The sequence below is a fragment of the Aureobasidium melanogenum genome, assembly GCF_000721775.1.
Source record: "Aureobasidium melanogenum CBS 110374 unplaced genomic scaffold scaffold_2, whole genome shotgun sequence".
NCBI classification, from domain to species: domain Eukaryota; kingdom Fungi; phylum Ascomycota; class Dothideomycetes; order Dothideales; family Saccotheciaceae; genus Aureobasidium; species Aureobasidium melanogenum.
In genome coordinates, this window is record NW_024470054.1 from 1,849,583 (window position 1) to 1,861,493 (window position 11,911).

At 52.7% G+C, this 11,911-nt stretch overlaps 3 protein-coding genes across 3 annotated transcripts; 2 read left to right on the forward strand and 1 right to left on the reverse strand.

Annotated features, from left to right (window-relative positions):
* Window positions 1-440: 440 nt before the first annotated feature.
* Window positions 441-1,672, reverse strand: M437DRAFT_39260 (RNA polymerase I associated factor, A49-like protein; the record flags this gene model as incomplete). Its single annotated transcript, XM_041019978.1, has 2 exons — window positions 441-609; window positions 663-1,672. Coding segments are annotated over 2 exons (1,179 nt in total), but the record flags the coding sequence as incomplete, so codon positions are not given.
* Window positions 1,673-2,324: 652 nt separating this feature from the next.
* Window positions 2,325-3,168, forward strand: M437DRAFT_40106 (uncharacterized protein; the record flags this gene model as incomplete). The annotated part of the gene is made up of 2 exons (XM_041020126.1): window positions 2,325-2,474; window positions 2,530-3,168. The coding sequence occupies 2 exons, from the start codon at window positions 2,325-2,327 to the stop codon at window positions 3,166-3,168; spliced, it is 789 nt and encodes a 262-aa protein (XP_040883960.1).
* A 575-nt stretch (window positions 3,169-3,743) lies between these two features.
* M437DRAFT_63103 (uncharacterized protein) lies at window positions 3,744-11,003 on the forward strand (the record flags this gene model as incomplete). The annotated part of the gene is made up of 1 exon (XM_041024200.1): window positions 3,744-11,003. The coding sequence occupies one exon, from the start codon at window positions 3,744-3,746 to the stop codon at window positions 11,001-11,003; it is 7,260 nt and encodes a 2,419-aa protein (XP_040883961.1).
* Window positions 11,004-11,911: the final 908 nt, after the last annotated feature.

An 11,911-nucleotide genomic window follows, 5' to 3' on the forward strand; every position in this document is an offset into this window, starting at 1 on the left:
ATGACAGAATTTGGCTGTTCTTCTGTTCAATCGTGGAGAATGTGGAAGAACCAAGGCGAATTGGGTGAGCCATCCGGGGTTCGCAGTCTGATTTTCGTCTTCGGCATGTCCACGCAGAAAGAACTTGGTTGATCACTTTTGGAAGTAGCAGTAAGCCAGAGAAATACTATCTGCACTCGCTTATCATACGGAAAGCTGCAAGGGTCATGTCGTCGCTGCATAACGGTTTCAGATGTGATTTCAGCATTTGTTAGAGGTACGACCCTGACTAACATTATGATCATCACAATGGCTGGAATCGGATTCCAAGATGTGGATGATTGAAGCTCCAACAAGTACGAACAAGAAATTTAAGGGGGTATCAAATTTTGTATTGTATGCGACAGCCATGTCTGTAGACAGATGATCAAGACTGAGTATAAACAGTAATGGGTAGGTCATCATCTTCTGCGAGCCATCATTCTGACCTTGGGGAAGTCGAGGGGAATCTTCAACTTGGCGACCCTGCGTTGTGCAGCAACAGCCTTGTTGGGGATCTTGAAATCTGCTTGCTCCCTCTCGGTGGGGTTGTTGACCTTGCAGCCGAGCTCCATGAAATATTGTGACATTCTGTAGACTGTGTTAGCATGTTGATATGTGATTGCATGAGATTAGTAACGTACTGCTTGTTCTCCAAACGCAAGTCTTCACGCAGATCGTGCGTGTCGAGCTTGTAACCATCAATGAACAGCGCAATGGCGGCCATGTGTGTAATCAGGTTGTCCATGTGCCACTTGTTGAGTTCGTTGTTGTCTGAGTATCTCCTCCTGACACTCTCGATCAAGGTCTCTGGCCAGTCCTGGAGCTTGCTTCGTAATTGATCCTTCTGTGGTACCTTCTTACCCGCCTTTCCTGCTGGTTTGAGGGCGAGGTTGAAGTCGATCAGAAGCATGAGGTATTTGAGGGCCTTGAGTCTCTGAACGTCATCACGAACGGCGATTGCGGAGACACGATTGGCGACATAACGCGAAGAGAACTTGAGATCCTCGCCATTGCTGTCCTGCCATTCCTTGACTGTCAAGTTGCGCATGTCTGCTGCAGGAATGAGCATGCCGATAGGGTAGACGTTCTCGACCTCGGTGGCGCTGAGGTTGGGCTTGGGAATGGGCTTGTTTGCGAGAATCTCCTCTTGCTGAGTCTGCTTGGCGGGCATGGCATCTGAGGCCTCCTTGACGCTGTCCATGACGGCAGCTTCGACGTTATCGAGCTTGCCTCCGACGCGGTTCCTGTCGGCATTGGAGGTGATGGCGTTTTCGACCTTGGAGGCAAGAGCCTTCTTGGCCTTCTTTGTACCGAATGCCTGGCCTAGATCCTCACGTTGTTGGGCAAAGGTGCGGACGGCATTCTGAGCGGCGACTTCTTGTGCTTCTGCGCGGAGGGTTGTGCGGAGAGTGACGGCATGTGCAGGGAGGACTTGGAGAGAAGAGGATTGAGGGTCGTAGACGGCGACGTAGTGGGACAGGTCTTGGTTGGATTGCTGTTGGGCGGTAAAGTCCAGACGGGCATGTGATGTCGAGTGCAGCAGCAGCGAGTGTGTCGAGGGAGCGGGCGAGGCGGCCTCTTTCTTGGGGTTGGTGAGCTTGACGAAGGGCTTGAAGGGAGCGCTGGGCACGTTGAGTCCGGGAGCAGCAGCTGTTTACTGGCGTCAGTAAGTCGACGGGGTGGGTGCGGACGAGTCGATGCGCATACCGATGACGGGGAACAGCTCGTCGCGCGGTGCCGGGAAGCGCACGTTGATGGCGGCGCTCGAGGCCTTTTTGTTGGGAGCGTCAGCGCCTTCCTGGGCTCGCTTTCTCTTCTTGTCGTCGTGTGCGGCCATTGTGAGATGCAGTGTGAACGGTGGATGCGCCTTCGTTCCTGCCCAGTCTGCGGACAAACGAGATTCGAGCGTCCAAACTTTTTACAAAAGCGAGTCGGCCTTCTCCAGCTTTCCGGCCGGTCCAGAGTCATGCGGCGTGGCCCGTGCCGGCCGCAGCTGTCACGGCCGCAGCTCGCTGGAGAGTCGCTGTGCTGTGACGTTGTCGTGCGTGGGTTGCGACTGCCAAAACACGACAGAAGCCTGCTTTGCCTGCCGTCTTGTGCGCTGCTCATGCCGTCTGGCCCGTCCAGACTCGCTAAACTCCCTATTGCCCTACGCATATTAGTAGTCGAAGAAATCTCAGCTAAGTTGTTGTCGTCGCTCTTTCCTAGAACTACATCTTGTATCTTGCTCCGCATCTGAGACACTCTTCCGTCGGCTACCTTTCCTAGTGTCAACCTACGTCTTGACCTCTAGCTCGCCCGCCATGTCTGGCATCATCAGCACCATTGAAGGTCTGGCAAACACTGTCACCACCAAAGCCATGTCCATTGTCGATTCTGTCTTTCCGCCAGAGCGCCGTCAGGAGCTCCTGACCAAGCTCCAGCAGTTTGCTGTCAAGAACCCAAAGCTTTCGGTACTGACATGACCTCTGCTTGAGCCCTTTCACAGCCAACTAACAAGCACTGCAGGCCTTCCTCCTCACCAACATTGCCCTCACGGGCCCGCCCATGTTCCTATTCATCCTCTTCACCCTGACCGTCTTCATCTTCTCGCTTGTCGTCGCCCTGCTCGTCGGCCTGCTTGTCGCCATTGGTTTCACCCTTTTCATGGTCGTCATCGCTCTGGTCATACTCTTCCCGACTGTCTTCTTCACCAGTCTTGCCGCATGCTTCTTCTTCCTGTGGGGTCTGGGCGGATACTACCTGCTAAAATGGTTCAACAAGGGCGAGACTCCCGCAGCAGAGGGCGAAGCTATCGGCGACAAGATCAATGCTCTTACTGGTGGAAGACTCGACTTCATCATGGGTGGTGCGCGTAAAGAGTACCCGGACCACTCTGGTCAGAATGGCACCAAGGACGAAGCAAGTCCTAAACCAAATGGCAAGCCTAGAAAGCTTCAGGACAACCCAGCCAAGTCGAGCGGAGTCGACATGGGCAAACAAGCAGACTCGATCAAGAAAAACGCCAATGTGGGTAACGTCACCAATCAGGCTACCAAGCAAGCTAACTTGGAGGGAGTGACCAAGCAGGCTGGAGTGGATGGAGTGACGAAAAAGGCAGACGGGGTGACAGGCACGGCCAAGGGGCTGGCTGGAGGACTTGTGTAGACTGCGCTGACGCAACGGTCTCTACCTGAACTTATGTGGTCTGCGCTGAGTGAACGGCCGCTGATTGATTGAATGATTGTGAATTGATTTATGGATGGCATAGCGATGGGTTTTGTTATAGCATTTGTACCTCAGTCCAGCATACCTAGTTTGAGGGGGAACAGGAAACGACTTGTATCATGACTTTGAGCATACATCACTATTGATGATGGATGGTGTTGTATTCATTACAGCATGTGACAAAAGTGAATGTATTGGTGACAATGACCAAGGCTGATATTGTATGAGCACAGACCATGCTGGATTGAATGGCCGCGGCGGCGGGACGCAGATGGGAAGCTTGAGAGTTTGGCGAACATCGAGGAGGAGCGACCCAAGCGCTTTCCGCACAATTTCATCGACAGGATCCCACGCGTCTTTTCTGTGGTAATCTTGGACTGGCCGATTATCGCAGGCAGAGCGACGCGCAAAATCACAAGACTGGAAAGGTGCAACCAGGCACCCACAGCAAACACTCGACCCATGAGCAGCACTTGTTAGAACCCGCTCTCCAACACATGCCTCGCACATAAACCATGGCGCCTGCCCAGCAAAAGAGAAAGCGCCCGCAGGACGACCATCAGACTCGCGCCTCCCCTCACCGTCCCGAAAACCTCAATCTGGCCCAGCAGAACCAGCGCAACAACCGTCGCAATGGAAATGGAAACCAGAATCGCTCAAACAACTCGACTCCCACTCACAACCGACATGGCAACTTCTCCCAGCCCGCCTCTGCTCGAAACTCGCCCGCCCATCCTCCGCAAACTCCTCAGCAGAATGCGCAATCACAACCGCCTCCGCAACAGCTGCCGCAGCATTCGCAACCAGAGCCAACACGCCCTGCTCTGAACTCAACACCCTCAGCTACCCCTGCTCCTCCTCTCGTCCTCCCTCAGTATCCACCGACGCCCAAGGAACCTCCCGCTCCTTATGCTTACGACTACTTGACCGACGAGGCCGTGAGTGCCTGGCAGGCAAAGGGACAGCAGTCAGTTTTGGATGCTTTGGAGAATGCAGAGGACAAGGATATGGTGTCGAGCACAGTCATACAAGAGCTGTTGAGGACAACGCTAGATGGTCGCTTGTCTGCGGGGGAGTGTGCAGAAGTGCTGAAACAAGTTGCTCCTTCGGACGAACTGCAGTCTGTCTTTGCCGACACACTGGCCCTGCTCGACGACGCAGACTGGAAGAATCCCGTTCTTAAGACACTCATTCACGATGCCGGTCTCTCACCACATCTGCTCCGCAACGAGCTCGACATCGAACCCCTGTCCGCTCTTGGACTTGTGCGCAACACCTTTTCTACCATTCGCAACCGCAAGACGACCAACCTCATCTACCGTCAAGCCAACTTCAACCTGCTGCGTGAAGAGTCGGAAGGTTACTCCAAACTCATCACCGAATACTTCAATGCTGCCAACGCTGGTTCTACGTCAGATTTCATTGCCGAGGATACCTTCCAACGCATCAAGGCCCTTGTTGGCTCCTTTGATCTGGACGTTGGACGTGTCCTGGACATTACCCTCGATGTCATGGCAAATCTCCTCATCAAAAACTTCCGTTTCTTCATAAAGTACTTACGCTCAAGTTCGTGGTGGCCCGAACAGCACATCCCTGAGGGCTTCCAAACTCAAGGACAAGGCTTTACTTCACTACCAGCATGGGCTCTTCCTCATTCAGCATCGTGGAGTCAGACTTCGGAACAGCGTGCTCAACTGGCTACTCTCAAAGAGGCTCGCGATGTGGACTTCTGGCAGCAAGTGCGCAAGGTGGGTATGGATGCTTTCTACGACATTGGCGCTCTCCGCATCACAAATCTGGACGCTCCTGCAGTCGCCGATCTTCTCAACACAGAACTCAAACCCGAACTGGATGCCAGAGGTCGCGAGATGAACATGATCCGTCGCCTTCGTACCAACAACGCCCGCAAATGGATGCGCCAGACTGGTTGCGTCGTGCCTCCTGGCAACTCGGACGCCGCCCAGCTACTTGGTTTCAAACTTGCCTTTTACTCTTCTGCGGCTCGCGACAAGCATGATGTTCTTCCTGACAACCTCATCTATCTTGCCGCCTTCCTCATCAAAATTGGCTTCATCTCGCTCAGGGACCTCTATCCTCATCTGTACCCACCGGACGAGAAGATGGGCGAGACCAAGGAGAGACTTGAGAAAGAGAAGCTCGAAAGAGAAAAGGCTGCAAAGCCCGGTGGTGGTGCTCTCAATGCTCTTGCCATGGCAGGTGCCCTTGCAGATGACACTGTTCCTGCTCCGCATGCTGCTGTGCGCGGTCTGCGAGATAACGCCTCTGGACGAGCTACTCCCAAGGCTGAAGCTGATACCACTGAAGCTGCTACAGAAGATGCTGAAAAGGAAGCCTTGCCTGAACCTGCCAACCAAAAGGTAGCTCTGGTCAAGAGTCTGCTGGCAATTGGCTGTCTGCCAGAAGCTCTGTACATTCTGGGCAGGTTCCCTTGGTTGACTGATCTCGTCCACGAGTTACCCGACTACATCCATCGCATCCTTCATCATATGCTCACCAAGGTCTACGAACCTGCCAGACCTCTCGCTAACAGGCCTGGAATGAATGCCGCTAGACCTCACATCGGCGACCCTTCCGGCTTGCCCAAGGGTCAGCTCAACCTTACTCCTGCTCCGCCAACCAAGACTCTGAGATGGGCCAATCTTGATCGTCCTGACTATGGCGATGCTGTTGAGTACAAGTTCTATTGGGACGATTGGACCGACAACATTCCCATCTGCCAATCAGTAGATGATGTCTTCCAACTCTGCAGCACCTTTTTGAACTTGACTGGCGTCAAGATTGGTAGAGACTCTGCACTCCTGATGAAGCTTGCTCGTATTGGTAAAAAGAGTTTGACCGATGATCCTTCTGAGAGCAACTATGCTCGATGGATTGACCTTTGCAAACGTCTTCTTGTTCCTGCTCTCAGTCTGACCAAGCACAACACTGGCGACGTCAATGAGATGTTTGAGCTTCTCAAGTTCTTCCCTACCAGCACTCGCTACTCCATCTATGCCGAATGGCACTATGGTACCACCTCCCGCTTGCCTGACATCAAATCTGCCTTTGACCTCACCAAGGCCGAGACAAAGGATGTTCTCAAGCGTATCAGCAAGACCAATGTGCGAGCCATGGGCAAGGCACTGTCAAAGGTTGCCTTTTCTTCTCCTGGTATTGTCATGCAAGTCGCCATCCATCAGATGGAGTCCTACGACAATCTTATTGATGTTGTCGTGGAATGTGTTCGTTACTTTAGCATGCTCGGATATGATGTACTGACCTGGTGTCTGATGAACGCGCTCGGAGGTGGTGGCAGAAATCGTGTGCAAGCAGATGGTATGCTCACCAGTCCCTGGTTGCGCGCACTTTCGACCTTCGCTGGTTCAATCTTCAAGCGCTACTCTGCCATGGATCCTTCCCCCATCCTTCAGTATGTAACCAACGAGCTCCGCGCTGGCAATTCTACCGATCTCGAGGTTCTTGAACAAATCATTACCGAGATGGTCGGTATCAAATCTGACATGACCTTCAACGAGTCTCAAGTTCTTGCCATGGCGGGTGGTCCTGTTCTCAAGGCTCAGACACTCATTTCCTTGCTTGATGAAAGACACAAGATGGAAAAGCCGTCTCGTCGTCTGATCAAGGCACTCATCGAGCCTGGACTGGCTGGTCAACTTCTGATATCTGTCGCACAGGAGAGTCAGATGTATGCTCACCATGAATCTACTCAAGATGCGCCTTTGAAAGTTCTCGGAAACAACATGGACAAGCTCTACCAGGTCTTTAACCAATATCTCGAAACACTCCGAAGCACACTTTCACCAGACGAATTTGATGCCGTCGTTCCAGATACGGTCAGCTTGATGGGTGAGTTTGGCCTCGAGCCATCAATTGCATTCATGATCGGTCGCGCAAGTATCGCCCATGCTATTGCCGAGAGCGATGCTGCCAAGAAGGCCGAACAACAAGCCAGAAGGTCGAGCCAATCAGCTGCTGCCAATGGCGACGTCAGCATGGCAGACGCTGATGAGAAAGATGTCAAGAACGAAGAAGCCACCTCGACACCTACAGAGGAGAAGCCCATGCTTTCCCTTACTGAAACAGACGCAGAGATGAAAAGCGTTGCCCACGCCAATGGTGTTGATGCTGCAACTCCAACTCCGTCGCCTGAAACACACTGGCATCCTGTCTTGACTCCGCTGATCGACAAGACACGCGAGCTGCTTGGCGACAAGCTTGAGCAGAACATTAGCATACCTTTCTACGTCACTTTCTGGACCCTTGGACTCGAAGACATTCTTGTCAACACCAACAGTTACGATCAGGAACTCGCCACCCAATCTCATCTCATCAACCAAATCAACAATGACCGTGCTGATGTTACGGGCAAGGGCATGCAAGACAAAGAGAAGAGGAAGAAGGCCATCACCGAGTTGAGAGAGAAGCTTACTCAAGAGATGAAGAGTCAAATCGGCGCTTACACCCAGGTCCGCAACAGACTCAACAAGGAGAAGGATCACTGGTTCACCGACTTCCATAACAAGGTTGAACTTTTGCACACCAGTCTTCTCCAGAACTGCTTCCTTCCAAGAATGATGAACTCTCCCCTGGACGCTCACTACACTTACATGATGCTGAAGTTCCTTCACAACAACGGCGCTCCTGGATTCCGTACTATGCACCTGCTAGACCGTCTTCTGCGCAAGAACCAAATGTCCTCACTCATGTTCCAATGCACACCCAGAGAATCTGAGAATTTTGGCCGCTTTTTGAATGAAGTCCTGAAGGAACTCTCGGCTTGGCATGCCGATAAAGCTGCATACGAGAAGAATGCTTTTGGGACAAAGAAACAACTGACTGGTTTCGCAAGAAAGCTCAATCCAGACAACACACCACAAACATTCCTCAGCTATGAAGAGTACCGTGTACTGCTGTACAAGTGGCACTCCAATCTGAATGCTGCTTTCCAAATGTGTTTTGACTCCGGAGAGTACATGCACATCCGCAATGCCATCATTGTGTTCAAGGCTATTGCTCAACAATTCCCTGTGGCAGAGCCTATGGGCAAGATGATTCTTGACGCCGTCACTGCTCTCAGCAAAGCCGATGGCAGAGCTGACCTCAAGCTTGCTGCTGCAAGTACATTGGGTGACATCCGCAAGAGGCAGCCTTCTTGGATTTCAAAGGAGCACTTTACAGGAGTGAGTATTGCACAACCACCATCAACCAACAAATCTGACACTATCAAGAAACCCGATCCCAACGCCAAACCTGTTCCATCTCGAGCCGAAACTCCTGCTTCTCGTACTTCGACTCCACTCAACCCCACCGCCCAAGTCTTTCAGGCTCCACTTGCCCCAGCGCAGAAAGCCGAATCAGAAGATGGAGAGATCGACGACGATAAACAAGCTCCAGGCAAGCCGGAGGCCGCCGGAGACAGATCTGAGGCACTGCCAGAGAGAAAAGCTGCCCTCAAACCATTACCAAGAGCCAACGAAGGCCAAGCGAGAGCTCACACTCCCTCGCAACGGAATGACTCGAGGCCATCATCAACCCAGCCTACAAGAACACCCCACTCTCTGCCTAGCAAACCAGAGCTCCCGCCCAATGCGAGACAACCATCTGGACGAGGCTCTGCACAACTACCTCCTCGCCATGACTCTCGCGAGCGCGGTCATCCTTCAGAGTATGGACGTCTAGATAGACCTAGCGAAGCTATGCGCTCGAGTACATCAGGCATGCCGAGAGAAGCATCTCCTCCTCTAGGAGCACGTGGAGGCAGAAGTCGTCAAAGATCCCCAGAATATCCTCCCCGCGATGACAGACGTGACCATTATGGCAGACCTCAACCTTCAGCCATGCCAGAGCCGCGTGTGGCTGAGCGTGATCAATACGGTCCTGCAAGACCTCATCCTGGAAGAACTCTGCTTCAGGAGAACAGAGGATACTCTGGTGCTCCCAGTCCAATGGCCCCTCCTTCTGATCGCCCAAGCTACGACAGGACTGATCGTGCTGAGCGTTCTGACCGTCTCGAACGCGCCGATCGCGAACGTTCTGATCGCCAATCTATGAGCCGAGCATCTTCTCATTCTGCTCAACCGCCGCAGGCTTCGGTTGCTGTCAATCCCGAACGTCTTGCTCTGATTTCTGGGGAAGTTGCTCCCAACGATCGCAGGTCAAGAGACTCATCACGCGACGACAGAAGATCGAGAGACTCGAGACCACAATCACCTAAGAGACCCGTCGATCTCCCACCGCCAGCGCCAGTGCGCGAAAAGGAGGCGCCACGCAGACAGCCGCTTGATCCCAATCCTTTTGCTGCACGGGAGGCCGCTCGTGCCCAACCTGAGAGAATGGAGAGACGAGAGGAGCCGCCACCAACCGGACCTGCTGCAGGCAGAAGTGTACGAGGTGGCCGCAATGACATGCCTTCCAAGCCTAATGCTCGCGATCTTTTCGAGCCTTCAAGCGGTTCTAGAAGAGCCGTTGATACGCAAATGCAAGATCCGAACTATGGACGTTTAAGCTCCGCACCAGAACCCCCTTCTGGACCTCCACTCGGTCCCAAGGGTTATGGTAACAACAACCCTCGGAACTTCTCTGGGCAAAATGTGCCTAATGGTCGCTCTGGGGATGCAAGAGATGTGCCACACAATGCACCTCAGGAACCTAGCAGCAACCGCAACAGACGCCCTCACCATGACCGTCAGGGCTCGCAACAGTCACAGTTTCCAGTTCCACCTCCACCCTCAGGACCACCGCCAGGAGCTCCTTCACAGTCTGTGCAGCCAGAAGTTGTCGGCATTCACCCCAGCCGTCTGCAGATTCTCGACATTCCACCGCAAGCTGCATCTACACCTACGGGACCTCGTATGGGCATGGCTAACCCGCCGACTCCAAACACACCTTCTGGACCAGCGTCAGCAACCTCCCGAGCTCCCGCTGGACCTGCAGGTGATCGTCGCAACAATGGCAACGGCCAAGACCGCAGGTTCGCTGGGTTGAACGATACATTGCAGAGCTCAAACGCGAACGGCGCATCCATAAGAGGACGAGCCGGTGGACGACAAGGACAAGGCCCCACCTCAATGATGCCCGCGTCTGCGATGCCCAGTCCCGCTGCTTCTCAATCTCCTGCCATGCCATCGCCAGCCATGAGAAACGATTTCCCCACTCCGACATCTTCGTCTAGAGACCAAGGTGGCAACAGACGCCATGATGATCGCGAACAGAGAGACTCAAGGCGTCATGGTCGTGACGGAGGCGAATCGCGTCACTCCAACCATGGTAACCACGGACATGGTGCAGCCAATCTTCCTCCTCCTCCGCCACCACCTACCGACGACTACCGCAGCCACCAATCTTCTGGTCGCGCACCTAGATCTTCGCGTGGCGGTAATGAGAGAGATGCCTATGGCGGAGGCAGAGGCGCTGCACCACCCACACCTACCTTATCTTCCGTCGCACAACCACCCCAAGGCTTTGCACCTCCTCTCCAACAAGGCGATCCTTCTGGTTATGGCGGTGGCGGTGGAAGAAACCGCGGGTTCGAAGGTGATGACTATCACCGTCGCGAGAGCCGTGGCGATGGTGGAAGTGGAAGAAGAGATGATGGAAATGGAGGTGGACACAGAAGAGGAAACGATGACGGAAGACGCGGTGGTGGGCAACAAGGAGGTGACGGTCAAGGACAGGGTCAAGGGCAAGGACGCTCGGAAAGGAAGAGAAGAGGTGAGGGTGAGCCTGGCGGACATGAAGGCAAGAGGAGAAGATAGTACTCTTCCTCTTGATGATGTACTCTGTCGCTTGAGCTTGGTCTGAGATACGAAAAGAACATTGAGCATCGAAATGCATTTACTTTGTCATACACACACACATATGATTACACAACTCTTGCCAGAGCCAACGAAGAAAAGCTCAGATTCATAACAAGGACCCGTGTTTCTTGGGTGAGTAACTCTGCTTTCTAGTGCACAAACCAGTCTCTCTGACGTCCTCCGACTGCTGTTTTTGCCCATGAAATATCAACAACCACTGTGATTTGACTGGAAACCTCTCTCTCTCTCTCTCTCTCTCTCTCTCTCTCTCTCTCTCTCTCCCCTCTCTCTTTTATTTTTTGTTAGCTACAAGACTCGACCTTTGCCTTGTCTTGCCTTGTCTTGTCTTGTCTTGACGCATATAACCTGCTCATCTTTATCTTCCTTCCTCTTAATATCTCCCTTTGTCACCACCATAGGAACCTAGCTAGCTGTTCTGACTCTTCCTCTGCCCCTTTACTAACCCAAGGCTAGGCAGAATCGTCGAGTTGGTTCTCCATGTTATTTTTGTATTGCAATAGAAGAGAGGATTGCTACTGTCAAAGTGTGAGGTTGGGTCGTTTGCTAATACCTTTTTCCTTCGGTTCTAAGGGGCGGGCGGCAAGAACGGAGGGGAAAAGGAAGGAAGGCAGGAAGGAAGGAAGGAAGGAAGGAAGGAAGGAAGGAAGGAAGGAAGGAAGGAAGGAAGGAAGGAAGGAAGGAAGGAAGGAAGGAAAGACAGCAATGATTATGCAACAACAACAACAACAACAAAAAGAGAGTGAGATTGAGTTCTTGACTACATACTAAAGACTACAACTAAGGGACTATGATTACATGAGGATTGGGTGTTTTTGGGTTATGTGATTGTGATACAAGTACAAAAC